General features: G+C 39.7%; 2 protein-coding genes across 3 annotated transcripts in view; one reads left to right on the top strand and one right to left on the bottom strand.

Moving 5' to 3' along the window:
• Positions 1-2,592: 2,592 nt before the first annotated feature.
• GPR65 (G protein-coupled receptor 65) lies at positions 2,593-9,875 on the bottom strand. 2 transcript variants are annotated; one of them, XM_054635099.2, is made up of 3 exons: positions 9,796-9,875; positions 8,021-8,116; positions 2,593-5,146 (listed from the first exon to the last, which is right to left on the bottom strand). In XM_054635099.2, exon 3 carries the CDS (start codon positions 5,020-5,022, stop codon positions 3,985-3,987), a length of 1,038 nt encoding a protein of 345 aa, XP_054491074.2. In that variant the 5' UTR covers positions 5,023-5,146; positions 8,021-8,116; positions 9,796-9,875; the 3' UTR covers positions 2,593-3,984. The 2 variants fall into 2 exon arrangements, with proteins under 2 accessions (XP_054491074.2, XP_054491075.2); XM_054635100.2 differs by having other exon boundaries at positions 2,593-5,143.
• A 4,014-nt stretch (positions 9,876-13,889) lies between these two features.
• Positions 13,890-27,949, top strand: part of GALC (galactosylceramidase) — a 31,771-nt gene continuing 17,711 nt past the window's right edge. Inside the window, 8 exon segments of the mRNA XM_054635720.2 lie at positions 13,890-14,102; positions 14,104-14,224; positions 14,227-14,399; positions 15,261-15,329; positions 17,206-17,269; positions 19,212-19,325; positions 20,534-20,673; positions 22,767-22,805. Of these exon segments, the coding sequence (XP_054491695.2) occupies positions 13,974-14,102; positions 14,104-14,224; positions 14,227-14,399; positions 15,261-15,329; positions 17,206-17,269; positions 19,212-19,325; positions 20,534-20,673; positions 22,767-22,805 (849 nt within the window). The 5' untranslated portion in view covers positions 13,890-13,973.

The raw sequence follows: 27,949 nt of genomic DNA, 5'->3' as shown, positions 1-27,949 counted from the left end.
TGCTTTGGTTTGTGTTTATCTTTAGTGAAGGCCCAGTCCAGAGCATACTTTATCTCTTTCTAAGGTATTAAAGGATTTAGGCGAAATAGCTTAGTTACTTTTAATTTACAGCTGAACAGACAAAATTTCCCTGTGTCAGCTCAGGCTAGCAATTTGTGTGTAACACAGCCATCGTGGTGCAGCAAGGAAAGAAAAAAACTTCATGAAAAACACATGCACAATGTGTTTTGCTCTTTCCCCTTATCACTGCTAGAGCATCAGTTATCAGATGCTGCCTTGGCTCAGCCCCCCTGGGGACCCTGCAGGGGCAGAGGAGTTGGTGCCCCTGGGCAGGGGCAAGCTGCCATCTCACAGGGCTTGGGGACCACCAGGAGCTGCTGTCTGACCCACAAGCATTTTTGAGCAATCTAAGAAATTAGAAGCCTACATTTTATTATCATAAAGAGATAGGACCCTGGACTTATCTGAGCTTTTTCCTGAAGCCCAGCCTATGGGCCAGCCACAGTCATGGTTTCCCTTTATCTTGAATTGAATCTCCAGCGGGTACCACAGGAAATGATGCTGTGAAAAACATCCACAGATACCCATGTAAGCTGGTCCATGCTATGGCTTTCATGAGCATTGGTGAAATATTAAAGAATATAAAATCTCAGGGTGAAATTCTGTGGAAATGAAACTTTTTGCAGAGGCTCAGGGTCACTTTACCAACAGATCTGTGGTCTCTTCTCCTACTACATTAGGAATTACATGCCTGTGGACAGGCCAATGCTGACATGGCGTTGCCATGTCCAGCCTTGTACCTTGCTGATCCCAACCTTGCCTTCCTGACTTGGCTTCCCAGCTTGACCTGTGACCTGCCTTGTCACCAGAGATTTGTCTGGTGATCAGAGTTGGCCACACCTGCTTTTCTGCCTTGCTGGATGCCATGGGACTGTGGCTTGTTGGTGACAATGCTGCCCAGTCTGCCTGGCTGTCCCCCTCAGCTCCTGGCTCACTGCCCCTTGTGGAGCTGCCAGCTCTCACTACTCCCTGACACAGAGGTTTATTTTGACTCAATTTTGTTGCTTAGCTTCAGTTTTCATTATTCTTTAAATTAATTCCTAAATTTTTTAAATTCAAAGCCCAAATAGAATTAACCTTCCAACCTTTATGGTATGTGAAAGATTTAAAAATGAACCACTGAGCTCTTTTTTCCATGAAGTTACAGAGAAGTTTGGTTCTGCTTTCATTTCAATGCCATGTGAAATTTCACATTCTGTTGCAAAATGCATAGGTCAGCAGTGGAAAAAATTCATGATTAAGTAACTTGCACTGCTGCTTGCATAATTCTTCCTTCATAATATATAAGAAGGAACTACAGAAAAAAAACCCAAATCAGAAACACAAACCCACATCAAAACAGAATTCAGTAAATGGAAACAAAAAAGAAGGGAATGTAACTTTCCAGAGAGGAAAGCAACAGCCAGAATAGTGACTACCCACAGGATTACAGGACAATTGTGATTCAAAGGGACCTCAGGGAATCTCAAGTGCAACCTTCTGCTAAAGGGAAGGTCACCTACAAGGTCAGATGTTGCTCAAGCTTTGTTGAGCTGGGTATTGGAAACCACTGAGGATGGAGCACACAGAACATGGTGCAACCTGCTCCACAGTTTATCAGTTCTTCATAGCTCAGAAACTCTTCCTTATATCAATTCTGACCCTTCTTGCTTCAAGTTTTACACATGATTTCTTGTCCCTCTTTGTCCTGTTTTCAGCTCAGGTAGAGTTAAGTTCCTTTCAATAGCTGTTACATTGCTGTGTTTTGAATTCAGAATGAGAATGGTGTTGATGACACACTGATGTGTTTTGGTTTTGTTAAGTGTTTATCCTAAGTAAAGGACTTTTTTCTTGTCTCATGCTCTGCCAGTCAGGAGGGCTGCAAAAGAAACTGGGAGGGGACATAGCTGGAACAGGTGACCTGAACTGGCCAAAGGGATATTCCACACAATAGGATGTCCTGCCCAGTAGATAACCTGGGGGAAGTTACTCAGAAGGGTGGCTGATCTGGGTTCAGGGAGTGGGGTCTGGCACTGGTCAGTGGGTGGTGAGCAATTGTGTTGTGCATCCTTTGTTTTTCCCCTCATTATTATCATTATTATTATAATTGACCATTATTCTACATTTTAAATTTATTTTTGATTATAAAACTGCTCTTATCTAAATCCTCAAGTTTTACTTTGATTCTCCGTTCCATTCCAGCTGCCCGTGGGGGACAGAAGGGGGCTGAGCGAGTGGCTGTGTAGTCCCTAATTTCCAGCCAGGCTGAAAACACACCACTCCTGCTATGAGCTCTTGTGAAGAGCTTGGCTCCATCTTCTCAATATCCTCTTTGCAGGATTGCAAAGCTGTCATTAGGTACCCCAAAGTCTTCTCTTCTCCAGGCTGAACAAGCCCAGCTTGCACAGCCTGGCAAGGTCCCATTTCAGAATGTGAAATTACCAGAAAGTATAGACACACACAGCAACTCATGAAAACAATGGAAATGCTCTTTACAATGGAGAAATTTTTTATTTAAACACAGATGCACACTCTCATAAGAAATATAGAAATATCTTATTGCTTGTGACCACTTTATACACATCCTCCACACATAATATCAGACCTAAAAGGTCTGAAAAATGCTGGTCAAAATTTTTCCACCACACAAATTTGTTAGAGGGCAATTCTTTTTTTTTTTTTTTGATGGAAATAAAATTTTTTCCCTATGAAATAAAAAAAACACCATAACCAAATATTTTTCCTGGGAATTGAGAACACGTAAAAAGGTTGTGAGAAGAGAAAAAAAATGTAATGTTTTAACTCTTTTCAGAGGGTCAGGTGTCTGGATGGGACAAGGAACCAGGGAGCCAGGCAGCTGTTTCTGCCTGCACATGAACATGTCCCTGAATTAACAGCTGCACTTCTGATTCGTGCTAACACCAACTTTTTAAGAGTATGGGTTCTTTTGCTTCCATTCTTACTGCTTGTTGGTACATTCATGCTCTTTGCTGGTTTGCCAGTATTGCTGGCTGGCTCATTTCATTTTTTTAAAACTTCCAGACTGAGAGCCCTGGAACCTCTAGCTGAGGACTCCATATGTAGTTAAGTAAATGGATAAAAACCTTATTCTATTGAGTCTGAAAACGGAACCACGCTCCAGATTTCAGTCACACTAAGCAACTCTGAAGGTTGTCCCTTTACATTGCTGAAATGTGAAACCTCACCTTTCTATCCTTCTCTTCCTCCCCTGCATGTATCAGGAAACATTTCATCCAAGTTAAAACACTGGTGGCTAGAATTCACTTCCTTATAGGCACTTGAATTAATGAATCTTCAACTATCTGAAACCCAATACTGGTATTGTAATAAAACTGCATGACATACAGCTATATATTAGGACATATATTTTTCAAGAAAAACAAAAGCTTCAGTGCAGGTAAATGTCTGTATACAGCAGGGTAAACAATTTTAAGAAGTATTTGATCTCAGGGGTATGCTAAAGGAGAATTGGGGTCTTTAAAGAAACACAAGAACCTTCATAGCAGCATAAATAACAACATGAAATTTACCACACTTCCTCTGTCTGGTCCTTTGCTATTCAGGACAGAGAGGACTTCAGCCTTCCCCCAGCTTAGAATTGCAGCAGGCTGGCTAGCAAGCTGCCACAGGAGACAGTTCTGTGGGAGATCCTCAGTAATTCTGTCAGCATGTCACAGCCATCCTTCTTGACTGTGCATTTGTCTGTTGTCACTGATTTATATACCACATGTGATTTCAAGATAGGTGTTGATAGTCCATTGATTTCATTGACCCTATAGTAAGTTCTTATTGGCTCCAGCTACTGGTTTTGCTTAGACTGGTATCTCTGACTTTTGGGGCATTTCCTAGCTACACAAGTTCCTTAGAGAACAATTTTTCTTTCTTTACCTTTTAGGTTATCCAGTTTACATTTGCATGTGCTCATTAGGAAATTTTGACAGTCTGTGTTTCACAGGAACTTCTGTAGGTGACCAGTGCAGTGTTTTTTGTAGCAGAACTGTACAGAGCATGTCCTTTCACTTGGTCTTCCCCGTGCTTTCGTAGGCACAAGCAATACCTGAGCAAATTCACTATCTCTGTCCGTGCAGTTTCACTCACAAAGCAGTACAGAATGGGATCTGCGATGCAATTCAAACTTGTTAAGGCCTGTGTGATTCTGTAAACCTTATACAGCAGCAACAAAATATGTGGGTCAGAGGTGGAAGGTTCTTTGATGCTGCGGATAAGCAGTACAACATGATAAGGAGTGAAGCAAACAATGAAACTAACTGTGATGTTCACAATAAGTTTTTTCACTTTTTTCTTTTCTTCATCTACTGTGGCTTGGTTGCACCTCACTACTTGGTAGATTTTATGGTAGCAAAACAGAATGATTATCAAAGGGACCAAGTATCCTGAGCATATCCGGAATAAATTTATGTTCGCCTGCCACCCTTTCAGGGGGTAGTTATCATAGCATAATGTATGATTAGTGAAATTGCAAGGATCATTGAATACTTCTTTTTTCACCAATATGACTGAATTAAAGATGCTTTCCAGAAGCCAAACAATTATGCTGACAATCAATGAAAATCTTCTTGTGCGCAAGTACTGGAGCTTCAAGGGGTGAACTAATGCCAGGTACCTGTCAAGAGAGATGCAAGCAAGGAATGCAGTGCTGGTGTAGAAATTCATATACGTAAGGAAGGCAAAAATCTGACAGAGCAAGGCAGAGAGCCTCCAGTCATCTCCATGCCAGGCATAATCAATCCACAGAGGCAGAATCAAGGCGTACAAAAGGTCAGCCAGGGACAGGCTAAAGATGTAGACTGCTAACTCATTCTTTTTCCTCACCTGAACGCAAGATGCATAGAGGGATATGCAGTTGATGGGAATACTGATCATCATCACAATGCTGTACACAAATGGAAACAAATACTTATCCAGGGTGTGATCATCATGGCATGCAGTGCTGTTGTTCATTGTCCACCCTGGTGGCACCCTTGAGATAATTCCAGCCTGGGTGCAATAAAACCCCCTGTTGTGGTCTGATGGGTTGTCATCTGTTAGTTCTTCAGGACCTGATTGACAAGATTCCAGCCATCTGCTACCAAAAAGGAAAAATGTCAGCTATTACATTTCTGTTGTTTTTATGGGATTCTTGGTGTGTGTTTTTCGTTTTGTTTTGTTTTTTTTCCTAGAAGAAAGAAACTATTTTTATGAGATCAGAGGATGTTAGTACCCCTGGAGTTAGGAATGCATAGGAAGAGGAACCCAAAATCTAAGGTTGCCAAAGTCACTTGGAAGCTTCCACAGCAGAAGTAGGATGAGTAGTTAAGATGCTTCTTCTAGGAGTGGGGTGCTGTCCTGCAATGCTGGGAGAGTTAAAGGAGACCAGAAAGTGAACCACAAATAAAATAACAGATGTGCGCTTTCTATCATTATGGTAATCATAGCTTTGGGCATATGAATATGGCAGATTTCTTATTTCAAACAACCTCCTCCCCCTAAGGCAATGGAGAGACAAGGATAGAAATACAGGGATTCAGGTACCACTGGATGTTGGGATCTGCTCAGAAGGGGAAAATGTGTGTCTAGTATCTTTCTGTATTGCAAATCACTCTTGTCTTGTTTGCATCCTCCCTCATCCTTGCTTCCTCTCTCCTCCTTTGTATGTGATCCCACACAAACTTGCCATCAAGTGTGCTGTTCCAGCAAGACTCACTGCATGTACCAAAACCCTCGTGTGAAACCTGCCAGGCTACTGGGTTCCTGCATGCACATGACAATCTGCTGGGTGTCCCTTTGAACACATGAGGTGGAGACTGAGCAGAGTTTATCATTAACACTTCTCCCTTCTAAAAATTGCAGCTGTGATGCATGAGCTCATACAGCCATTAGCAATTAAATTTTTCTCCGTCAATTCCAGGACTGTGGTTATCAACAGCTTCAATATGAAATATCATTAAAATGGCAGCCCTGACTAAAGCAGTGGGACTGGAGGCGTTGTGTGTGTGAGCCTTAGGAACACGTAGAAGAGCTGACCTTTAGAAAGGGTGAAGAAAGGGTAAGAAAGGGTGTACAACGGTAGTTGTGAGACAGCTTGTACTCACTGATAGTATCACAGCTCTGACACTTGGCAGTTTCCTTCTCTAGAGAACTAATTGTTATGTTCAGGAAATACAAGAATGGAAAATATTGGTTGCAGACCAGCTATACTGCCAAATATACTAACTGCTTGAGAGACTGCTGTGATAGCTGACCTGTGCTTTGAGCCTGCAGCAGAGGAGGAGAAGAGGCTGAAGAATGAGTAGGTTGCAAGACAGCACATCTACAACTGTTGTCATGTGGGAAAGAACTCCAATGCAACACATCTTGTGTGCCAAAACTTTACCATGTGGTAAGAAAAAATCAGCCATTTATAGGTTGGATGTGTTTGTGGGTTTATCAGAAAAACCCAAACCAGGTTTATTGTCTGCGCTGAGAGGTTATTATACAGAGCTCTTGTCCACAAAAAAGCCTCTTTCGTTATTATTCATTAAAAAAAGGAGCAATGACAAAACTACCCAGAAAACACATACTCAATTTTACCTGCCACTGCCTTATTTGATCAAGTTGCCTAAATTATCAGCTAGAGCTAAACTCATTCACAAGCCTGAAAGCCAAAGAAACTTCTTGAGAAGGACTTGCCAATTTGGTCCATTGAGGAACCTCATCAACATGATGACTAATTTAAAAAAATGCAGTGTCTATATTTAAGACAAGCATCAGATGTCTGTATTCAGCTTGGTTTCATAAAACCACACAGTAAATAAGGCATTGTAAGCTTATCAGTACAGGTAAGTATCACAAAATAAAAATCTAGCTCTAGAAATTGGATCCCAGGGTTTTGTGACCCACTTCTCACCAAAGAGAAATCAAATGTATGCAGACAGACCAGATGAATCAAAGATAAAATACCTACCTCTTCTCCTAATTACACTTTAGCATCTCTTTTCCTGTGACAGGTCTCTTCATGTCTAAGAGGGAAACATGCCCTTTCAGAAGCATGTGTGTAATGCAGCAAGTGTATGAGGCAGTGTTTCCTGGTCTCGTGACTGAGAAATTGGAATTCCTTCTCCCTCCCCCATAAACTCTTTCTCTTTTGTCAACTTGTATTACAGACTCACGATATTTGTAAGCTCCCAACTTCTCTCTTATTACCCACAACAGATTCTTTTGTATCTACTCTTAAACCAACATGCCAGTTTCCTCATACCACTTGGATTTTTTCAGCTTTTTCATTTTAGCTCATTGTTTTGAAGAATTTCACTCTGTTGATCTTACTGACGATAAGGTAAACCACTTCTTATATTGCTCTTATCGGAATAAACCACATGTTTTTTGGGGCAAGACTTTGCTTTGCTCTTCTGCCATCTGCCTTAAGGAACTAATATCTGAAAGTGTCATTGGCTAGTGGCAGGCTGGGACACTAAAAATGAAATTCAAAGAAGTGAGTTGAGACTACATGAAAATTTTCACCTCAGAAAGTTTTTTCTGTCCTTCATAATCACAAGTCACTGTACCCCATTGCTTTCTTTTCTTCTTAACCAGTATGTTCCTTAGTTCCTTTGAACACAGCCCTGGAGGCTGTGCAACGTTGCCAGGTAATCCATGTTGAACTTTGATGACACATTGATGGTACTTCCAGGAGGACATGCTTGCAATGATGGCAATAACCAGAAGTGTGTCATTCTGGCACGTATTGATGACCTGTACTTAAATGTGTCAAAGAGCCAGCAAATGAAGCCTACCACAAGGCATGCAGCAGTTTCTTGCACAGAAATATAAAAGCAGAAAGCACCACTTTGTCCTGATTACAAAACATTTCACTCACATTGCTTGGGGCCTTATTTCAGAGGAAGTAGTCCATATCACACTTTCTTGCTGAGTTGCTTTTTTCATAATTAGGACTTTTTAATGCAAGATGATTTTTTCTTACCTGAATGCATGATCTGAAGCATTCCCAGGTTTTCTCTCTGCTACTGAGCACACCTGCTGGCTTTGCCTAGGAGGATGGTATTGGCTTACAGCTATCCTAAAAAACAACATTTGATTATTTTCCCCAATTATATACTTTTTTTAACTGTCAAGGAATTTTGGTTTAATGATATGGTCTAAAGGTTTGACTTTCATGGTCCAAACCTACTGTGACTAATTCCATATACTTGTGACTTATTTTACAGACTTGTTTTGGTATGTGATGTTTCAAATAAAAAAATATAAAAATTCTTAACAGTAATTTTTTCTTTTAAACACGTTATTCAATTATTACCATAGTTCATGACCCTGTCATTTTGCTATAGAAAACCTACTGTACAGGATTTCTGAAGAGTCACTAAGACAAAAAAATCTAGAGAAATGGACTAGCAAATGTTATGCTTCAAGTACTGTATGCAAACAAGCCTGTAAAGGAACCCTGTGAGATTTTTTAGTGAAAAGTAGTCATTATACATTGTATTTGTATCAACACATTTCTACAGCATCTCCTTCAGGTTCACAGAGAGCTTTATGTGGTCTCTCCATTTATGACATTTTGAAAGCTACAAAGCACAAAGTTAAACTTTCATAAGCTTAAATACGAAAGGACATTCCATACTCCTATCTGTAAAAAACCTTGTAAGGGAAGAAAGGAACGATGCTGTGTGAGCTACTGCAGTAGCTGCTATACTGGTGATACTGTATATCAATCATAAGATGGAAAGATAAATTGTTTTCTTTTTTCTCTTTAAGCAATTTTAACAAAGTAGATTGCTTTGTGTTCTCAAAATAAGTTCTATTGCCAAGTTGAGTTCTTCAAGTACAGGGGATATTCCACAGCTAATTCTTTTTACCTAATGAGCAGATCTTACATCTCATTTCTGAAAAACTTCACAGTTTAGGCGAGCTGAAATACGCCTTTCAGAAACATGGCCTTTTTTGCTTAAAATGAACAGCAATTTTCCTCATGCAACATTAAATTTCACCCACAGGTTTCCATGAGATTCTGTAGAGACTCAAACAGGTCTAAAAGAGCTCAGCCTTTTAAAGATATACTTTACAGACTGTTTCATTGAGAATAAACATTCACTAAATGTGAGAAAATAGGAAAAAAAAACCACCACATTTTTTAGAATGTAGGCCATGCAGGCAAGTATTATTTTGCTCTATCATTAAGTGCCTCATGTTTTCCTCTATGCATACAGAAAGACATACAATATTTTTCACATACATGATACATGGCACTCAAAGAATCTACTTTTACCAGAACTTCCTTTTCCGCTAAGTTTTAAGCATTTTGCATATTCAGTGTCTGAAAACACTGGAGAACACTAATTACACTTACTGAAACCCTCTGTGAGGCCTGAGGCACATTTTGCAGTGATGGGACAGCTCAGAGTGTTGAAAATTCACCCCCAAATACATTCTTCTCCATTCTTCCCCCTTTTGTAATCAACAGTAGTTTGATTATGACAATGCTATTATAACAAACAATGAATCAAGTTTTCTTTCGTAATCCTAGGCATGTCTTTCCTAATTCAATCTTTTGATGCCTTTTGCCTCAGTCTCATGTTTTGGTTGCGCTGGGATTGAAATAATCCTTCTCCCACAGCAACCTTTTCCAGGCCCTTTCCTGTCCCTTTTTTCAGATGTTTGATGTCAGCATCCCATTAGGGAGAGCCAGGCTGAGACTTGTCCCAGAATGTTGGAACCTGTCCCAGGCTCCTGAGCACTCACCTTGGCCGCCACGTGTCCCTGCGGAGCGGTTCCCGTTATGCCATGGGCAGTGTGACCCGTATCTGCTTCTAAGAAAAGTGTCTGCTTCTGCTTGATCAGATACAGAGACAGGAAGCTGCTCGTAGATAAACAGGCAGCACTTCACAGATCTCTTGGTTTCGCTTCCTTTTTTTTTTCTTTCTTTCTGTCCCCAATTCCTTGTTAATCTAAGCTTACCCATGAGAAAAAAAGATGATGAACAAAGGGTGGGAAGCAACCTCAGTAGATACAGGAATACTTTTAGAGACTTCATGTCGCTGTCGGGGTGGTCACGACATAAAGCAGAGACTACAAGTGGTTTCAGTTGGCAACACTTTATTCTTGAACATGGCTGATTTTTATACACTTTCTAATTGTTTATGCTTCTTCTATCTTTACTATTGGCTACAATAAATCAACATAATACTATTGGTGAGAAGTTATAGTGACTTAATTAACTTTCTAAAAATGTTTCATCTAGCTGCAAAGTTCTTCTATCTTTCTTCTCTCAGTCTCTTTAGTTCCAGCTTTAGAGAGAGCTCCTTATCAGTTTCTTCTTACTTCTCAGCTTCTTCTCACTCCTTTAGCTAACAAGCCTGCTGTTAGCCCCTTCCACAACTTCATAAAAGTTTCATTTAAAATATTGCCTAATTATATGAGCATAGTACATTATACACTCCTTATCTAGGAGACATTATGTTCTGCAGAGAATCCAATCCACAGAAATAAAATGCTGTGTTTGATTTGTGTTTACTTCTATAAGTTCAAAATGTGTATGATTTTTGTTGACTGAAGGACCTCACCTGCCTTTCCCTACAAACTGATCACAGAATCAAATAAGAATCCACCTGAGAAGAGCTCAAAAATGTTTTACAATGACTTTAGGAGTTTGTGGAAAAAAGAATTAAGTATTTTCAGAATTTATTCCATGAATAGTTTATTTCAGAATTTATTTCATGAATAGTTCTAGTTAACAAAGGATAAGAGCATTTCATGCATGGTGACAGGTTACATATTTACATATTTTTATATAAACTGACTCTGAGGTTGGATGCAGTTTTCAGGGGAGTGATTCTTTTAACAGATAATTCTATTCAATTAGACTGGTGGAAAGTTGTTACACGAGCACGGTTCTTTTCCCTCTCTGTGACCAGAATAATTTATTGTATTTCTTCTTAAATTCTGTTTGGAACAATACAATTCTGCTTTAAGAAAGTGGGTACAATTTCACTTGAAATGTCCCTCTGTTGAGTAACACCAAAACTATCGTTTGATGATTCAGATGCTAAGGAGAAACGAAAGAGAACAAATTGAAAAGTTCTAAAATAGGGGCATACTGACTTCCTTGAGAATACCAGGCAGCTCCATAATATTTAACCACTGTATGCAGAGATTTGGTTCCCTTTTTCCAGTCTGTGTGACCTTTTCATCCACAGTTTTTTACTGATCTGACTGTTACATGAAACCTAAATTATCCAACACTTGTGGCCATTCTCAAACTGTTATAATAGCTGTCTGGTGAATGGAAGAAAACTTGCTTAGATAAATTTCTAAAATAAATTTCAGTCACACCTTCATTTTCACTGAGAGAAAAGTCACCACATGAAGACCTGTTTCATCACTTTCCATGTGCTTTTTCCTAACATTGTACGTACTAAGTGTCCAGTATGCTGGTTCTGGTGTTTTGTTGAGCATTCCTATACTTTGCTAAAGAAAAAACCAGTTCTTACAATTATTAGAAATAGAGAAACAAAATTGGAACATCTCTACAGTTCTTTGCTGTGATGACAGCAGAATCAAAAGATCAAAGGAAGCAAGAGAGGAGATAATGCCTTTTATGCATTTTAGAAGTAAACCTGTACATTAAAAGAAATTCTTAATTGTGTCCATATGCAAAAAATTCATTTCTGATGTAAGCAGCACAATTTTCCAGGGTTTTTCTGAGATCTGAACATACACAGTATCTTAGATCAGTCATCCAAAACCAACAGGTATTATCAGCATAATACCCCAACCCTAAAACAGAAAAGCATTAACAGTGGAAAACAATCTTATCTAGAAAAGAAGTAATGAGTAAGTCCTCAATAAGTTTATTGTTTAAATTTGAGTTTACAAAGGGTCCATTAACAAAGGTGTTGTCAGGAAAATTAATCCACAAACATCGGAGGTTTATGTCCAAAAAGAAGACAGAGGAGTTCTGTAACTTTATTTCAATAAAGGAAGAGATCATAGGGCATTCCTCATGGGATCTCTCAAAATTGTTAGGGGATGCAGCAAGCGCATCATCCTTTTTATCCTAATTTTCTGGCCATATTTCCCTCTCTCTTTCCTCACTGGCTGAGGCACTTGGGAGGTACAGACTTCCTAAAATGTGTAATACCCCCTTCTAATGTATATCCCCCTCGTTTTTCTTTTTCCTTGTGTCTCTGTTCTTTTTCTCTAAATCCAGACATGTAGGACAGTCTTGAGTGAGTAAGTCTGTGTCAATTAGTGGAATTCCTATGGAATTCATGGTTCCCCCCCACTGCTTCCTTCACCTCTCCATATCTGGCCCACGGTTTGGAGACACCTCCTTCTCATTCCTTTCAGTGTAAAGAAAAAAATGGTTCAACACAAGGTCAAGATGCAGAATGAAAGTTGACAGAGTCACACCAAAATATACTTATCCTTCCATCAAAACAGTTGGTTTCTGTACCAACTGAAAAGGGTGGGCACTCAGCACATCACAGGACTGCAAATATGAGTTTTGAAAACTGACAATTTTAGGATCTCATGAGTGAATAAGAGACTGAATTTCCCAGCTGAAGCCTTTTACATGAAATAAAATGATGCAGTAATCAATTAAACTATCAAAATGAATCAATTAATAATTCATAATGGTTTTGCAAACCTTCCAGGTGTGCAAAGCTCTACAGTCTGCTGAATGAATGTGAAATAGGACCAGGAGCATAATGCTACCTCTGGCACTGACTCACGATACCCCTGAGGAAGTCATTCTGACTGTCTGCATGTAATAATGGTGTCATATAGCTCATTTGGGTGTGAGCAGACTCATTAGCGAATACTCGATATTGCTGTAAAGTGCAAAATGTTTTGTGAGTGCTCGGTATTGTTATTTAAAAAGAAATAAACAGGAAACGTCAGTCAGGTAATGTCATCACTGAGACATTAGATCCCTCAATGAGTGGCAGCGACACAGTGACAACAGGAGTGACCGAGGCTCGAATAACAGCATTCTTTATGGTTAGAATGCGTGCAAAACCGGGGTTTTTCACAGCTCTTGCACAACGCAGGGCTTTAGCCACTGCATCTCCTCATGGCTCATTCCTCCTTTAGGCACATGAAGCATCTCTTATGAAATACTGAGGTCAACAGACAAGAGAGATCCCCATTACGATAATCAAGCTGATCGCCGATCTCCGGGTTACTTTTCCTCCGAGCCGCATGCTTGTATGAGCTGGAGTGTGAGGGCAATCCCCGGCAATCCTCACGGAAATCTTTGGCGTGCGGCTCAGCACCACCTCGGCTGCTCTCATTTCCACGCGGCTGCCCTACAGCGCACCCCTGAAGGCGCAAACCGGCACGTTCAGCCCATCATAATTTAACCCCAACTTTCAGCATCCCTCTCTGGGGATCCCCCCTGCTGACGGAGCCGCGGATCTAACTGGAGCCAGCTGGGATTCCCCGGGCAGGGCGCGGCGCTGCCAGCAATCTCTGCGGGCAGGGCCTGGAGCCGCTCCCAGCATCTGCCCCTGCGGCGACCCAAGATCCTTCACAGGGCGGGCGCTCTGCAATGTGCTCCATCACAGCGCCGCTCCGTGCCGACCCTTCAGGGCATTGGGTGGCAGCCTAAGAGCGGCGCAAAACCAGGAAACTGGCTGCGAGGTGCTGGGAGGGCCTGCGAATGAAAGACGCACTACGAAATGCCGTTCTTCGCCCGGAACAAGTATCGTGCCTTGCCAGAGGCCCCAAAAAGGAGTCAGAGGCCCCGAAAAAGGAGAGCCTGACTCGGCCTCTAGGCGCGGCTGCTCGCACTGCACTGAACGCCATTCCCGCCGCGCTCCCACACAAACCCCGCCTCGCCTCACAGCCGTGCGGCTTTCCCGCACTCAGGACGGCCCCGCAATAGCTTCACTCGCGGCTCAGTGCCCAACTCCAGCATGGCGACACGCGCCTCACCAGCTGGCCGTGCCCTTTCTCAAGATGGCAGCTATAGCCTTCAGCCGGGCGGGGCTGTCCATAAAGGCTGGCAAGGCTTCCCGCCCTCCTTTCCCTTGAGCAGGACAGCGGCGCTGGGCGGTGCCGGGCGCTGCCGCCCCGCCCCGGGGCTGGCGGGCGGCGCTGTCACGTGAACGCGTTGCCGGGCAGTGCGGAGGCGCTGGGGGCCGGGGCGGCCGTGGGAGCGGAGCTGGGCCGGGATGGGCTGCGTGGCGCTGCTCTGGGGCGCGATCCTGCTTGCCTGCAGCTGCGGCCCGGGGCCCCCCAGGGTCGGTGCCGCTCCGCTCTTGGCGGCCACCTACGTGCTGGACGATGCCAACGGGCTGGGCAGGGAGTTCGACGGGATCGGGGCTGTGAGCGGCGGCGGGGTGAGCTGCGGTCCTGGTACCTCCTCGGCGCGGCAAGGGATCTCTGGGCTGGGCATCCCGTCAGTGGGAGCGTGTGGTGGCTTGGGCCGAGGGTGTCGCGGAGGGGAGCCCTGAGGACTGGCGGGGTGTGGGGACAGCCCCACGACGTGAGCGGGGCGCTGCGGGGAGCGGTGCGGGGAGCGGTGCGGGCCGTGGTCCCGCTGCGGGGAGATGGAGCCGGGCTCCGCTTCGTGCCAGCCCTCCGGCCACCTGCCCCGTGGCTTTTCGGGGTGTCCAGGGCCAGCCGTGTCCTGGGTGCTGGTGAATGAGAGCGGGGCTGGATTTTCATGTAGAGGGTCTTAGTAATCCCTGCGTTTTAAAATGCTGGACGAGCCACAGCCGCCCGTCGTCTTTCGTGTGGTCCAGGCAGCAGAGCCGTGAGATTCCCGGAGCTTTTATCCCCTCTTCGACCTGCTGAGATGCTTACTTTGGCCTCCTACCTGTGTGCCCTGTGAGCTCCCCTTGCTTTGGCATATAGTGAACCAAAACAGGGAGAGTTGAGTAGAGCAGGAGAAACGGTGCTGGGAGGAAGCTGCCTTTTGCTTGTCATAAAGGCGTGTGATCTCTTTGTTTCTCTGCTCTTTGGACTCTGTTTTCAGTAAATTCCAGGTAACTGGAGTACAAGGCAGTTGCAACCTGTGAAACCAGAATGGCACAGCTGAAGGTTTAGAAACAAGTTACGAAGGGCTTAGCTGAGTTCCTGATGCTATAATTATTTTTGTAGGTTTATTAGCTCTGTGAAAGGCATCGAATGAAAAGCTGGGATGTAGTTAAACATTTGAAAGTTGTGTGTCACATTTTCACGTTTTCTTTCCATTTTAGGCCACATCTAGACTCCTGGTGAACTACCAAGAACCTTACCGCTCCGAGATTTTAGATTACCTGTTCAAGGTAAAGTCCTTTTCACTGCTGCAATAATGATTGATTTCATGCAGAATTTCTTACTGTGTAATATGAGAACTCCTATAGTATATTCTATGCTGCTTAAAATTAGACAAAATCCCATATTGTAAAGCATCTATTTTAGTGCTGATTGTTATCAGAACCTTAAATTTTAGGTGGTGTTTTTGTTCAGGAGTCTGTTTCTTCATATTGTTGTGAAAATTCCTTTTTTTGTTTTCACAATATGTTTTGAAAATATGTTTTCAAAAATGTGTTTAACTATATATTTGATCATCTGTGGGGGCTAAATCATAGATTGTTTCTGTGGCTAAAATGGGGTGTTTAGCTGTTCATAGTGATTGAAGCAAGGGGGTCTTAGGGACAGTTTGGATTTTTTTGGAGTACAGATAGATTAACATACCATAAAACGACTCTGAAGACTGCAGGTTTGTAACAGCATATCTATTCTAAACTGGTCTCAAGTACAAGTGCAGTGACTCTAGAAGGTGTAGGAAGTTCACTGGTTTGTAGGCTGTGTTAGTTAACAAGTGTAACCTGCAGAGTTACCCAACTTAATATACAGTAAGATTATTGCACTGGACATTAATAGCTTGTTTTGCTTTTGGCACTGTAAATGACTCTGCTGGAAGAGGATGTCATGTCACTTTCTAGTAATGCAATCCAGATGGCTGGAGGGGAATAATTTACCATGCAGTTTAAAGAATTAATTTTCAGGGATATAGAGTAAGGTGTAATATGTGCCTGGGGAATCAAAGCTGATGTTTTTTTTGAGACTGAAGCTGTGTCTTACTAATATGAATCTTCTGATTAGGGATGTGGTAACAAAATCTACAGAGATCATGATTTTCAAAGAACTTTTGATGTACTCTTTTACCAAAACCTCTTAAACTGTCATGTTTGGGAGCGATGTACCTTGCCTCATTCTCCTTGTCTTTTAGTGTCAGTCAACTTTCATGAACGGGAGGACAAATGTGTTAGAAGTTTAAAGCAAAAAAATGTCAAAAAGAGAAATGGTAAATTGAAAATAGTTACTTTGCTGTTAAAAGCAAACAAAAATCCCAGACTTGTAAGCAAAAAGACATGTCATGTATGCAGCATTTTTTAAAAATCAAATTGCATTCTTATGTCTTAAAACATTTTTTTAGATACCAAAATTATAGTTGGGTCATTCCATGGAGGAGGCCAGTTTATTAGTGGTTGTTAAAATAATGATTAATCGTAACTTCTGTCTTGAGCAACTCTTAAGCCACTAATGGCTGGAAGAACATATTGGCAGTAGAATCACCTGTATGAGCTTGGATTTTATATTTGGCTCCAGCAGTCAGATGCCAGGGGAGGGGGATGGTGGACTAGCCAATTGTTTTCCAGTGTGGTGGGTTTTTTCTTCTCTTGCCTATCTGTCTGCAGTTTCCAGTTTATTCCTGACCTGTATGCTCTTTCACATAAGCAGTGTAACACTTTACAAACAAGAATAAAAAATACTGACTTCAATAATTTGATTTAAAAAGAAAACAAGTTTGGCTTCTAATAACATTAAAATACTGCTGTGTTCCTCATATATTCTGTGTTCTGCTTTAGTAGTGCTTTAGTATTTTCTTGAGCATAACCTTTTTAAAATCTGCATGGTTGTGGAGAAGTGTTCTTAATGGTCCAAGAGTCAATAAAACTGTTTAAAGATCAGTGTACTATTTATCCTGGAAGATTTTCTTTTGAAAAGCAGAAATTTATATAATCTCTCATTACATTTATAGTGTGGATTAAAAAAGGTAAAAAAATTGCATTTTCAGCATGCTCAGAATTGTACACTGACTTATCTCACTCTTCTTGTTAACAGCAGGATTCTGTTTTTCTCTTTTTTCCACAGCCAAATTTTGGTGCATCTTTACATATTCTCAAGGTAGAGATTGGAGGTGATGCACAGTCAACAGGTATGGATTTTGCATGGGTAGCAATTAATTTCTTGTTTCAGTGATGCTGTAAGTAATGTGTGCTGCACAGGGAGCTGGGGCTTGGAGATAGCTGAGCTGAGCTGCAGTAATCCATAATGGCTTGTACAAGAGAGATTTACAGCTACATTCTGGAAGCAGTTCTCACTGTCATATGGTTAATAGCTTGCATTCTAGAGCACATGAGTTCTGTTTTTTCCCCCCTAAAGTAGGTTTCTGAGTTGCAGAGCATTTCTCACGCACAAGTTTCGCAATACCAGATAGTTTATATCTTAAAAGCATGCAATGCAAAGGAATCTAATCAGAAACAGTTACATTTCTTTGGTTTAATTAGCTGCAATATTTCAATGTTTCACTAGAGTGGCATTGGCTGGCAGTAGGCAGGACTTTTTTTCTTCCTGGGAAGAATCGCAAATGAAAATGTCTTGATGTGATTTGCCTAGCCTATCTACTACTTTTACATACAGGAGGAACTATTTAGTAACTGGTTGTGACCAAAGGCTGAGAAACAGAGACTACAGCTTGTTTCTTTTTTTTTTTTGTGTTTTTTGGTATTTTTCTTAAAGTAAATCTGGCCACATCAGACACAGTTAATAAATAGCATAGAATTTGATTTTGTGGTGTTTTATATGTATATATATTTTATATATATGTTGTGTACATATACTTGTATGTATATATATGTATTTGTATATATACACATTTTTTCCCCTTTAATGTCTGCATTTTGTATAGTTAGATACTGTTTTTCATTCAAAAATTAACATGCTAAAAAGTACTGTGCTGGGTTTAAAAGCTTGATAATGAATTGCTGGGTGGGGAGAATGGAATGGTCTTGAGGCATGCACAGGTCTTCTCTTCAAACACTCTTACTGCTGGCTCAGGAGACTGTCACATACTTGTGTGATGGTCCAGTTTTGAAAAGAAGAACAATAAGATGCATATATCTCAATGCATGAGACTGCAGCTCTTCTGAGAGGTGCGATCCAGAGTTCATTTGAAATGTGATATGAAGCCTAAATTTGCAATCTAATTGTTCCATGTCCCTGACAAATTTACGTATAGCCAAGTGTTAGTAAGGAAAAAAATCAATCCATATTCTATGATGAAATGTGCTGTTTCAGCAGGCTTCATTTAAAACAAAGTTTCATTAGAAAAGGTCTCTGTGTACAATTTAACATCAGTTGCATAATTTTTGCAATCATGTATACAAGTTGTTACTTGACTTTGTGTGCCATGATTTCCCATGCAACACTGATTCTTTTGCACCTTTCTAGTTTGTTCACTTTTGCCTGAGGAAATTCAACACATAGCATTAAATTCCAAAATCTTTTCCTGCAGTTTCTTTACAGGACACCATGAAAGTTATAAACTAGATATTTGCTGTAAAAAAAAAACCAAAAAACCCCACAGCCTCTTTCCTGTAATTGAAAAAATTAGTGGTAGTTCTTTTCTTTTCTCTCCCTGGCCTTGTGCAGAAGAAACAAACTATAACCTTCTTTTGTTTGTTTTTTGATTTAGAGATAACTTGCTTGTATAATGATTTTTCTTCCTCTTAATCTTAATGCTGTAACATTCCTAGTGGCTGTTAGTATCAAGATATGAGACAATAGCAAATATAGATTTAGTGTTATCATAGCTAGGGATAGAAAATGCCTAATAGTTAACCACATCTGATGTTAAGAGCAGGCAAAAGCCCTTCAAAATAGAAATATTAAAATTTTGCGAAGAAAAAAGGGTAGCAAATCTTGCATTTACCTCCCACTACTCCTTTGGCTTTGAAATACACACCAAGGAACTTGTGAACCATGTTGGAGATACGTGCTTGCATACTATATTAATGAGCAATGCAGCAAACTTTATGATGTGTAACAGCTTATGACACAGAAGATAATTGTGAGCTGCCTGTCTCTTTCCTTCCTAGATGGTACTGAACCCTCCCATATGCACTATGAAAATGATGAGAACTACTTCCGGGGCTATGAATGGTGGCTGATGAAAGAAGCTAAAAAGAGGAACCCCAAAATTAAACTGATTGGTAAATTGCTTTGAGCTTTTACATTTAAATGCCTTTTTATTCCCCTGACTAAATTACCTATCTGACCCTTAGTTAACATTTTAATGGAGAGATGTTTTGATGTTGCAGTAGACAAAGTAGAATCTCTAATATTTGTTAAGCTTGTGTTACTTGTGTTTTACCTTTTTACAACAGCTCAACATCCTGACAAGAAGCATAAGATAACAAATCTCTAATAATTTCCTTGTATTAAGTAGCTAATACTTTTAGTGTATTGCAGCAATGAACATGATTGATTTATCATGAGGGATGAATTTCTGAATAATTGAGTAAAAAAAATGGAGAGAGATAAAGTTACTGCAAGCATAAATATGTAAATCTTACACATGCTGCATTTGATTAAATGTTCTTATTACAAACCAATCACACACCTTTTCTTCACTGTAGTGATTCTAGTCTTCTGATTTGTCCTACATGTGTAGTTGAGTTGTAAGAGGAGTTTCCTCTCTTCCTGTTTTGATTGTGAATTATGTGTGTGTTGTGACGATACAAATGTGGAACCCTTGCCTGTATTTTTATATTTTGGAAACACAGATGTTTCACATTAAACAAGGTAAGAAATCTGTTGGTTAAAAGGTGTCTTAATTCCCTCAGCTTCCAGGGGGCTTTACCATATCCAGCCATGAAGCAAGGCTTGGTGCAGGATTTGCCAGTCAGGTTCTGTTAGGCCAACTATTTATGACTAATTGTAATTGTTAATAATATCTCTCTTCCCTCACATCAAGCTCTCAATAAAGGAAGGAGGGTTTACTTTTAAATTAGCCTATGGTATCTTATACAAGTTGGCTGGATGCTTAGCAGCATCTGGTTAGATTAATTTGCTTTTCTTATTTACTACAAGATCCAGTGGACAGCTGAGACTTGAAAATGCTTTTTCATTATCCTAATCTTCCTCCTTTTGTTATGATCAGATCATCATGTCTTCTTAAATTCATGTTCATGAGATAAACAATTTTTTATGTTCTGTATTGACCCTTTGCTTTAGCTTTGTAAATATTTATCCTAAAATCTTTGGATTTTTAAACCAGTTAGAGCTAGTACCATAAAATTGACAAATTATATGTACTCCGTTGTTCAGGTAGAGCAAATTACAGCTTGCTCTTTAAGCTTATTGAGTAATGTAAACCAACCACTTACCTTTTTCGTTTGTTTTTCTTCTCTTTTTCCAGGGTTACCTTGGGCATTTCCAGGATGGATAGGGAAGGGTGAAAATTGGCCCTATGACTATCCAGATATCACTGCTTACTATATTGTTTCTTGGATATTAGGAGCAAAACAGTATCATGATTTGGACATTGATTATATTGGGGTCAGTAAAGCAAAATCTCTTGTGTATTTTATGTATATTTTATCTATCTTCACCCCTAAAATCTTGGGCTTGCCTCTCATTGTTGATGATTGGAGGAGGAGGAGGATGGCAAGAGAAATTTTTTCTGTAATTGCAGTTTCAGCTTGTACTGTTACCAGGGGAAAGGCAGTAGTTGTGTTAGTTTACAGTCCTCCTGAAATGATGGCTGTTAAAGCAGAAAAAGTGTCAAGTGGTTCCTACCTTCCCAGTACTAAAACAGTTACCTAATAATTTGAGAGTTCTTTTTCCTTTTCTGCCTTGTTTGTTCTGCTTGCCTTTCAGCAGTTAGCACTTAACAAAAGCATCAGTTAACACAGTGTGAAAGTCAGCTAACATGACTTAGCATAAAGTATGGTTGTTATTTTGCAGAGGAGCAGTCCTCTACAACTTTTTGCATTTTTACCTGAATCATTTATAGTAGATAAAAGTTCATGTTTTACAGTACAACTATTGTGTTGTCCTGTAGTGCAATACAGGGAAGTAGTGAATGAATGTCTGAGAAAAAATGTCATAAATTGGATATGAGAGAGAGAAGCAGACAATCTGAAAACACTCTTCAAATTCACTATTTGAGCAAGAAAGTTTGTCTAGGATTCCTCTAAAATCAATCCTATACTTACTGAACACTTATTTTGGAGTCTTAAATGTTTTGATATGAGAAGTTTAACTGCAGAAAAGCTGAAAATCACTTCAGCAGTCCAGAACAAAGCTTCTAAAACTGTGGTTCCCATCCCTCAGAAGTCAGATGTTTCTGCTGCAATGTGGGAAGGTCAGGATCTGTCCTGTATCTCCTGGGGAATGCATCCCCCTTGGTGTTGCTGGTTTATTTCAGTTGGGTCAGTCTTGCACTGTGGGTAACATAGTGATACTTCAGCAATTCAGTTGTGGGGAGAGGAAGAACAATTGCTGTTACATTTTTGTCTGCTCTGTGTTCTTGGAGTAGAAAGTAATTTCTGCTTACTTCATGTATTTGAGTAATATTGACTTCAGTGTTGTTACTTCACAGTAATTAGCTTTCTAAATTCTGTCCTTCTAAGAAAAGGTAATTTCTGCTTATCCAGGCAATGTGATGATATTACATATTGTCTCATTTCATTGTGGGTATAATCTGAAATGCAGGGAAACAGTGAGAGGTCTGTGAAGGCTCAGAAACTGTCAAAACAATTTCAATGCTATTATGGTTGTACATGGTTAGTCTTTACCACTCTTTTTGCTGTAAGTACATGTTCTGTATCACTATTTGCTTTATGATGAAATGAGTCTTGCACTAAGGCTCATCTAAGGTTTTGATTGGCTCATTCCTGAAGTTTCATGTTAGCATTTATAGGAAGATGTAGAAATATAAAAATATATTGTATTTACTCATAAGCTAAACCTTTACTGGTGAATGTGAGTCACAGTGTTCATGTTGCAGTTAGAAGAGAAAGAAAAAAGGTTTCTGCTTATGTGTTTTATAGGCCAGGGGGTTTGGTAGAATGGAAGATCAGTGCTCCTGCTTTTTAATTTTCAGCTGTGTTTACCTTAAACTCTCTTTCCATAAAAGATGGAAAATTTTGTTTACTTAAAATATGCTGGATCTCTTTTGTGTGTAAGCTTGGATGTAGTCCTGTGTAAATTAGAGAACAGTAGGCTTCATAGATTTTGTTCAATATGTTAGTTATTCTGGCTCTCCTATGCCCACGTATTGCAACAGGAGCCCATTCATTAGGCCTCACCTTGAAGCCACAACGTGTTTCTCAATGATTCCTAGCAAACTGTAGAGCCACTGGTAATGTAACACTGCTGCCATTGTAGAGCTCAAGCAGCTCTAGCATTCTTGTCAGCAAGAAGGCAATCAGCAGACCTTAGAGAAAGATAAACAAGTACCCACAATGAACTTTCATACTGAATTTTCCCCAGAAAAGCCGATAATCAATCAGCACTTCCCTCTAGCACACGGAAACCATGGAGCTGATTAATGGATTCTATAATCTTACCTATATATAAGTAAAATCTTTTAATTCTCCATTGACGTATCCTGATTTTTCTAAATGGATTTTACTTTCTCTTTATAGATATGGAATGAAAGGGCATTTAGTAGCAAATACATTAAGGTATGTATTCTTTTCTTATTTCTGTAAAGTACTTCTCGTACTGTACACAAACAATTAGCTTTCTGAATTTGTGTAGGAAAGGGACCTTAATTCTGCAACTATGTCACTTACTGAACTGTGTTTCTTGTAGTTGCACGCATGCAAAGATTACATGTTCAGATATCAGATTATTTTGTCCGTCTGAAACTGTTACTTTGAACTTTGGGCATGTCAGTGTATGCCAAATGCTTCTAAATTTTTATGGAAGCTTCAGTTGATGCTACTATCATACAAACTTAAATCATCTTTATACCAGCTTGGATATAGCTAGAAGTACAAGATCTAGAATTGCTTAAAATTCTGTAGCTAAGTTCTGTGATTACAGTACCCTTAAATATTGCTATTAAATCACAGTAAAGGCTTTGCGTTTTTATCTTTGCAAAATTCAGTACCTTTTGTTCTAAAAAGCTGGAAGAACGTGGTATTTCACATAACCAACCCTAAGATAGCTGTAATATTTCTCACTACTGAATGCTCCTGCAGTGCCCCCTGCCCTGCTTTGAAAACTCTCTTCTGTTAGTTACATTGTCTTGTGGTGAGATCTTAAGCACAAGCTCCTGCTTTTTTCCTTTCCTTGTTCTTGCTTGAGGCTAAGACACAAATGGCATTACTTCTTCTTAAAAGCAAACAAAACTCAGAGAATCATAGAATGGCTTGAGTTGCCAGGGACCTTAAAGGTCATCCAGTTCCAATCCTCCTACCGTGTTCAACGTTCAGAGACACCTTCCACTAGACCACATTGCTCAAAACCTCATCCAGCCTAGCCTTGAACACTTCCAGGGATGGGGCCATCCATTCCCTCTTCTCCTGTCACTACATGCTTTTGTAAAAAGTCCCTCTCTGTATTTTCTTGTGGGCTCTCAAGGTACTGGAAGGCAGCAATTATGTCATCCCAAAACCTTCTCTTCAGGCTGAACAATCTCAAATCCGTGTCATGTCACCTTGATGCTTTCTTGTCTGCTTGTCTTGGCTTGCTCATGTCGGGAGAAAGAATATGGAGAACAAAATGTTGAGTCTAGGGCCAATATCCTACTTTATAGCTTTTTGAACACTGTTGAATTGGGACTGAGCATTTGGCTTTTAGAGCTGAATATTTAGTTTAAAATTTGACCATAAAATCACCCAAGTATTTACTGAAAGGTTTTGGCCTTCCTTCCACTGTATGTTAACTGATAAGAGGTTTTTTTTATTGAACACCTGTTTTACCATTCATTCTCTTACAGTGTCACTTGGCACCACTTCTCTCCTCAGCACTATAGTTCTGTTTGCAGTCTGCCATTTAGCAAGAGGGCAATATACTGAAATGTACTGCTCCACACCAAACATTTTCTGTAATTCCTGTTAAATACATCACAGATAAACTCTTAGTTATCTGGCTAAGTTTTTACTTGTAAAATGTTACTCTAGACACTTCATCCTCTAAGGCACTAGTTATGTTTCTTAATAAGTAGAAAAAAAAAGAAGAAAGAAATGGAGACTCTACTGCTTCTAAATTCTTGTTCAAGAAATCCCTGTTCTTTCAGTTATGTGAATACTGTGTGTGAGGGAACTGTTCTGCAAATGTGGAGTGTCTTTTGGGTGCATGCAGTTCTGTGCCCTTGGTACTTCTCTTTCAGCATGGAAATTCTGAAATAATTCATTTTGTTCTTCTGAGCTGTCTCTGTGGTTAGGCAATTTTTCTGAGTGTCTAGGTAGCTAGAATGCTTTAAATTTCAAGGACCTTCTAGTATTATGAATTTTTCTTTTGGTAGACTCTGTGTTTCAAAAGTTTCAAACAGCTGAACAGAGCTTCATTGCTACTTTTCTTCTTATTAAACTTTATGTGCTAATTAGTTTTAGATCTAGGCTTTGATTGTCATCAACACTTAGACTTTTATTTCTGTCCTTATTTGACTACATGAAAAAGAGAAATGCTCCCTATTCTTAACATTGCCAGAGGGCTATTACAAGAAATAATTTGAGTGTTTATGCCTACTGATCTTTGAATCAAGTTGCAAAATCTTTTTTATGCATGCACGCACACAGTGCATCATTCTTTTAAATCTAAAATTTACAAAAAACATTTTAGACTGTGGACTGGGTTTTCTCAGATGGAGCTGTATGTGCAAGCTGCTGAAGATATATTTTTAAATTTTTTTTTTTTAAATTTCTGGTTTGAGTTTTCAGATAGTACCAGCCCTCTATAAGTGTGGTTCATTCTTAACTATTAAGGCTGAGTATATTTTGTGTGGGTATATTTTACCTAAGAATTTCCACAGACAAATGTAAGCTGTTTATCATCTTTAACAGTGAAATAGTAAAGAGAAGCTAGAAAGAATAGGAATTCTTTTCTGCTGGCATGTTTGAATTCAAAGTTGGTTGCCCTCAGTTTTGTTGTAAATATGCAATTCTAGGTTTATTCGTTGTTTTCCCTGAAAGTTAGTGAAACATGAGAACCAAGTAGTGGGTAAACTTAAACATCAAGGAGTTTTTTTTTCTTTTGTTAAGTAAAATGGGACTTGAAAAAAATGTTTAGGTGCTCTTCACTTGAAAAGGACAGTGTTTGGTAGAGATTTCTGTTCTTGTAGAGAGCTGCATGGATAGGTCTTTTCTATTTTAAAACCTTAATCCTGTTTTTTCAATGTACTCTTTTGGGGATCAGGTTAACTTTTGCTTCTGATTACTTGGGGATGTATGCCCACTTCTACATTTCAGCTAGCTGTCATTTTTAGATTAGTTTAACATGACTGTCTTGATGATAAATCCATTACTTTTGTGTAATGAATTACATACATGCCAAGGAGTCAGTATATTGAGAGTATCCAAGTGCAGTATATATGTTGTCATCTTATTGCAAAAGTTCCAACCTTCTCAGTGATTTATCATGGGCATCCCCTCACAGCACTGACTCCTTCCTCACAGCACAGCCAACAAACTCCAGCTCTCTCCTCACCCAGCTAACCCACTCTTTTGTATCACTCCTTTTCTTATTGGACACAGCTGTGGCCTATTAAGGGCAGGCCTGTTCCTAATCTTTGGTGATTAGTACAGCTGCAACTCCTCAGGTGTGGGACTACCTTCTGCAGTATCTTTATTTTCTTACATTCTATCCCTCCGTGTATACATGTACACTTCTGGTGTCAAAAGTTGTCCAAGTGATGAGAAGCCCATTTTTGTATAATGACCATCTCAATATCTGAGGTAACCCTTCAGTTTTAAAAATACTTACCATTAACTTCATCTTAGTTGCCACCATAGCTCTTGTTTGAGAAGTGAGAACTTTTCTTATCCATCCTGGTCTGTAAATAGAGGCTTCCACTGACTCCTCTGAAGTTCTTGTTTCCAATCTTGAATTTCATGTTGCCTCATTGATGAAGGCTGTACTTTAAGTGGTGTTATCTGTTACTAAGGTGCTTCGACATTCTTTGGACAGACTGGGTCTGTGGAACGTTGGCATCATCGCTGCGGATGGAGATTGGAGCATCTCAAAAGAGATGATAGTTGATCCCTATCTTAATGAGGCTATTGAGGTAGTCGGGTAAGTGTGGGAGAAGGGAGGCCTTTTAAACATTCCTTCCTATCTCTAAGTCTTCCTCTCCATTTTCAAGAGTCATATATTCTTATTTCATGTTTCCTAGCTGTTTCCATTTTTTCCATCATTGTGTACAGTGGTGATGGATTAGTCTTTCTTTCTCTCTTCTTTCAGTTTAGTACATGTATAAGCTGACCTTATCACTCTTCTATAATTTCTTTCAAGTGTCCATTTAGGAGCTGTGTTTTAGCCTTCTTAGCACTAGCAAATGACAGGAAACTTTTAACTAATCTGCATGTGCATGTTCCAAGTCAGAAAAACCTTAGGATTGGATTCTTGGTCTGCAGCTGGTTTTCATTTTGGGTGAACTTGAGCTTTCAGAGTGGAACTTATCACCCTGGGACTTTCTGTGGCTGCAGCTGAGATTTTTCTGGTCATATACTAGAGCTTGAAGTTTCTGTTTCTTGTTTAATTTCTGATAACAGATAATATTAGAAATGCATGAACTGACAGTAACATAGAGGTAAAAACAAGCACCCAAAGTTTGTAAACTAATACAGCCTATCTCAATTTTTTCTGTTGGTTTTTCAGCAAATGTCAACTCAACTATTTACCTTCACTCTTGTTCCATAATACACATTTTTACTTGCTTCTGGCAATTTACTCTGCTGCTCTTGCTCTTTTTGTAAACTCTGGTTTCTCAAAATTATACATAGCTTTTACAAAATTACATGTTTCCGGTGGAAATTACCCGTGCAGATACAAATTGCTCACTTTTGTTACATTTGTTAACTTATCTCTGTTGTTACCCTTACTGTGATAAGAGCATTCTTGCAGTCGCTCATGTACCGTTTATCCTCTGTGTGTAAGGAAGTATGATATGCTCATCATAGTTTAAGTGAATGCATGGTGAAGGGTTATAGCAAGTCAGTTAAGTGGGGATTTTATAAAGAAACTGCTTTCATATGTGTTGAGTTTGTAAACATCAGTCACCTGAAAGTGTCTGCCTGAGAAATCCTGATTATAGTGTCAGCATAGAGTAATTAATTTGGTCTAAAATAAACTTAAAAAAACTTTCTTAGGTTAGGCAAGACTTGCAGCTCAACAGGTGCATTAGGAAATGTTTTAGTAATGATTTCCATGACAATACAGCTTGAAGAATGAATGTACTGACTGTATATGGCTCTTGTTTCTTTAAGAGCTTGACAGAATCAAGGACAGGAGCACTTGTTTTTGTTTGTGCCTTTAGAACCACAGATATGTTTTAGTTGTTCTTTAAAAGGGAAGTTCTTTTTGTCAGAGTTTTTTCTTGAATGTCATACAAATTTTTCCCCAACTTCCCCACCACCACTAATCACAAAAAATGAAGTGTTAAGTTTTCCTGTGCAGGAAACTTTGGTTTTGTTATCTATCAAGAAATTAAGGTTAGTACAAAACAAGAACACCATGTTTCTCAACCAATGCTGACTTTAAGGTACTAACTACCATAGAGAGTTCTTGCTGACCTAGTGAAAGATAATAGTATTTAGGTGTCTGTCCTTCAAATGCTCAGGTTCAGAAAGTTCATACACATCTTATAGTTTACCTGTCAGCG

This window comes from Agelaius phoeniceus, chromosome 6, assembly GCF_051311805.1.
Source record: "Agelaius phoeniceus isolate bAgePho1 chromosome 6, bAgePho1.hap1, whole genome shotgun sequence".
Taxonomy (NCBI): Eukaryota; Metazoa; Chordata; class Aves; order Passeriformes; family Icteridae; genus Agelaius; species Agelaius phoeniceus.
Note: the sequence above shows the minus strand (reverse complement) of the source record. Positions and strands in the feature narration are given on the sequence as shown.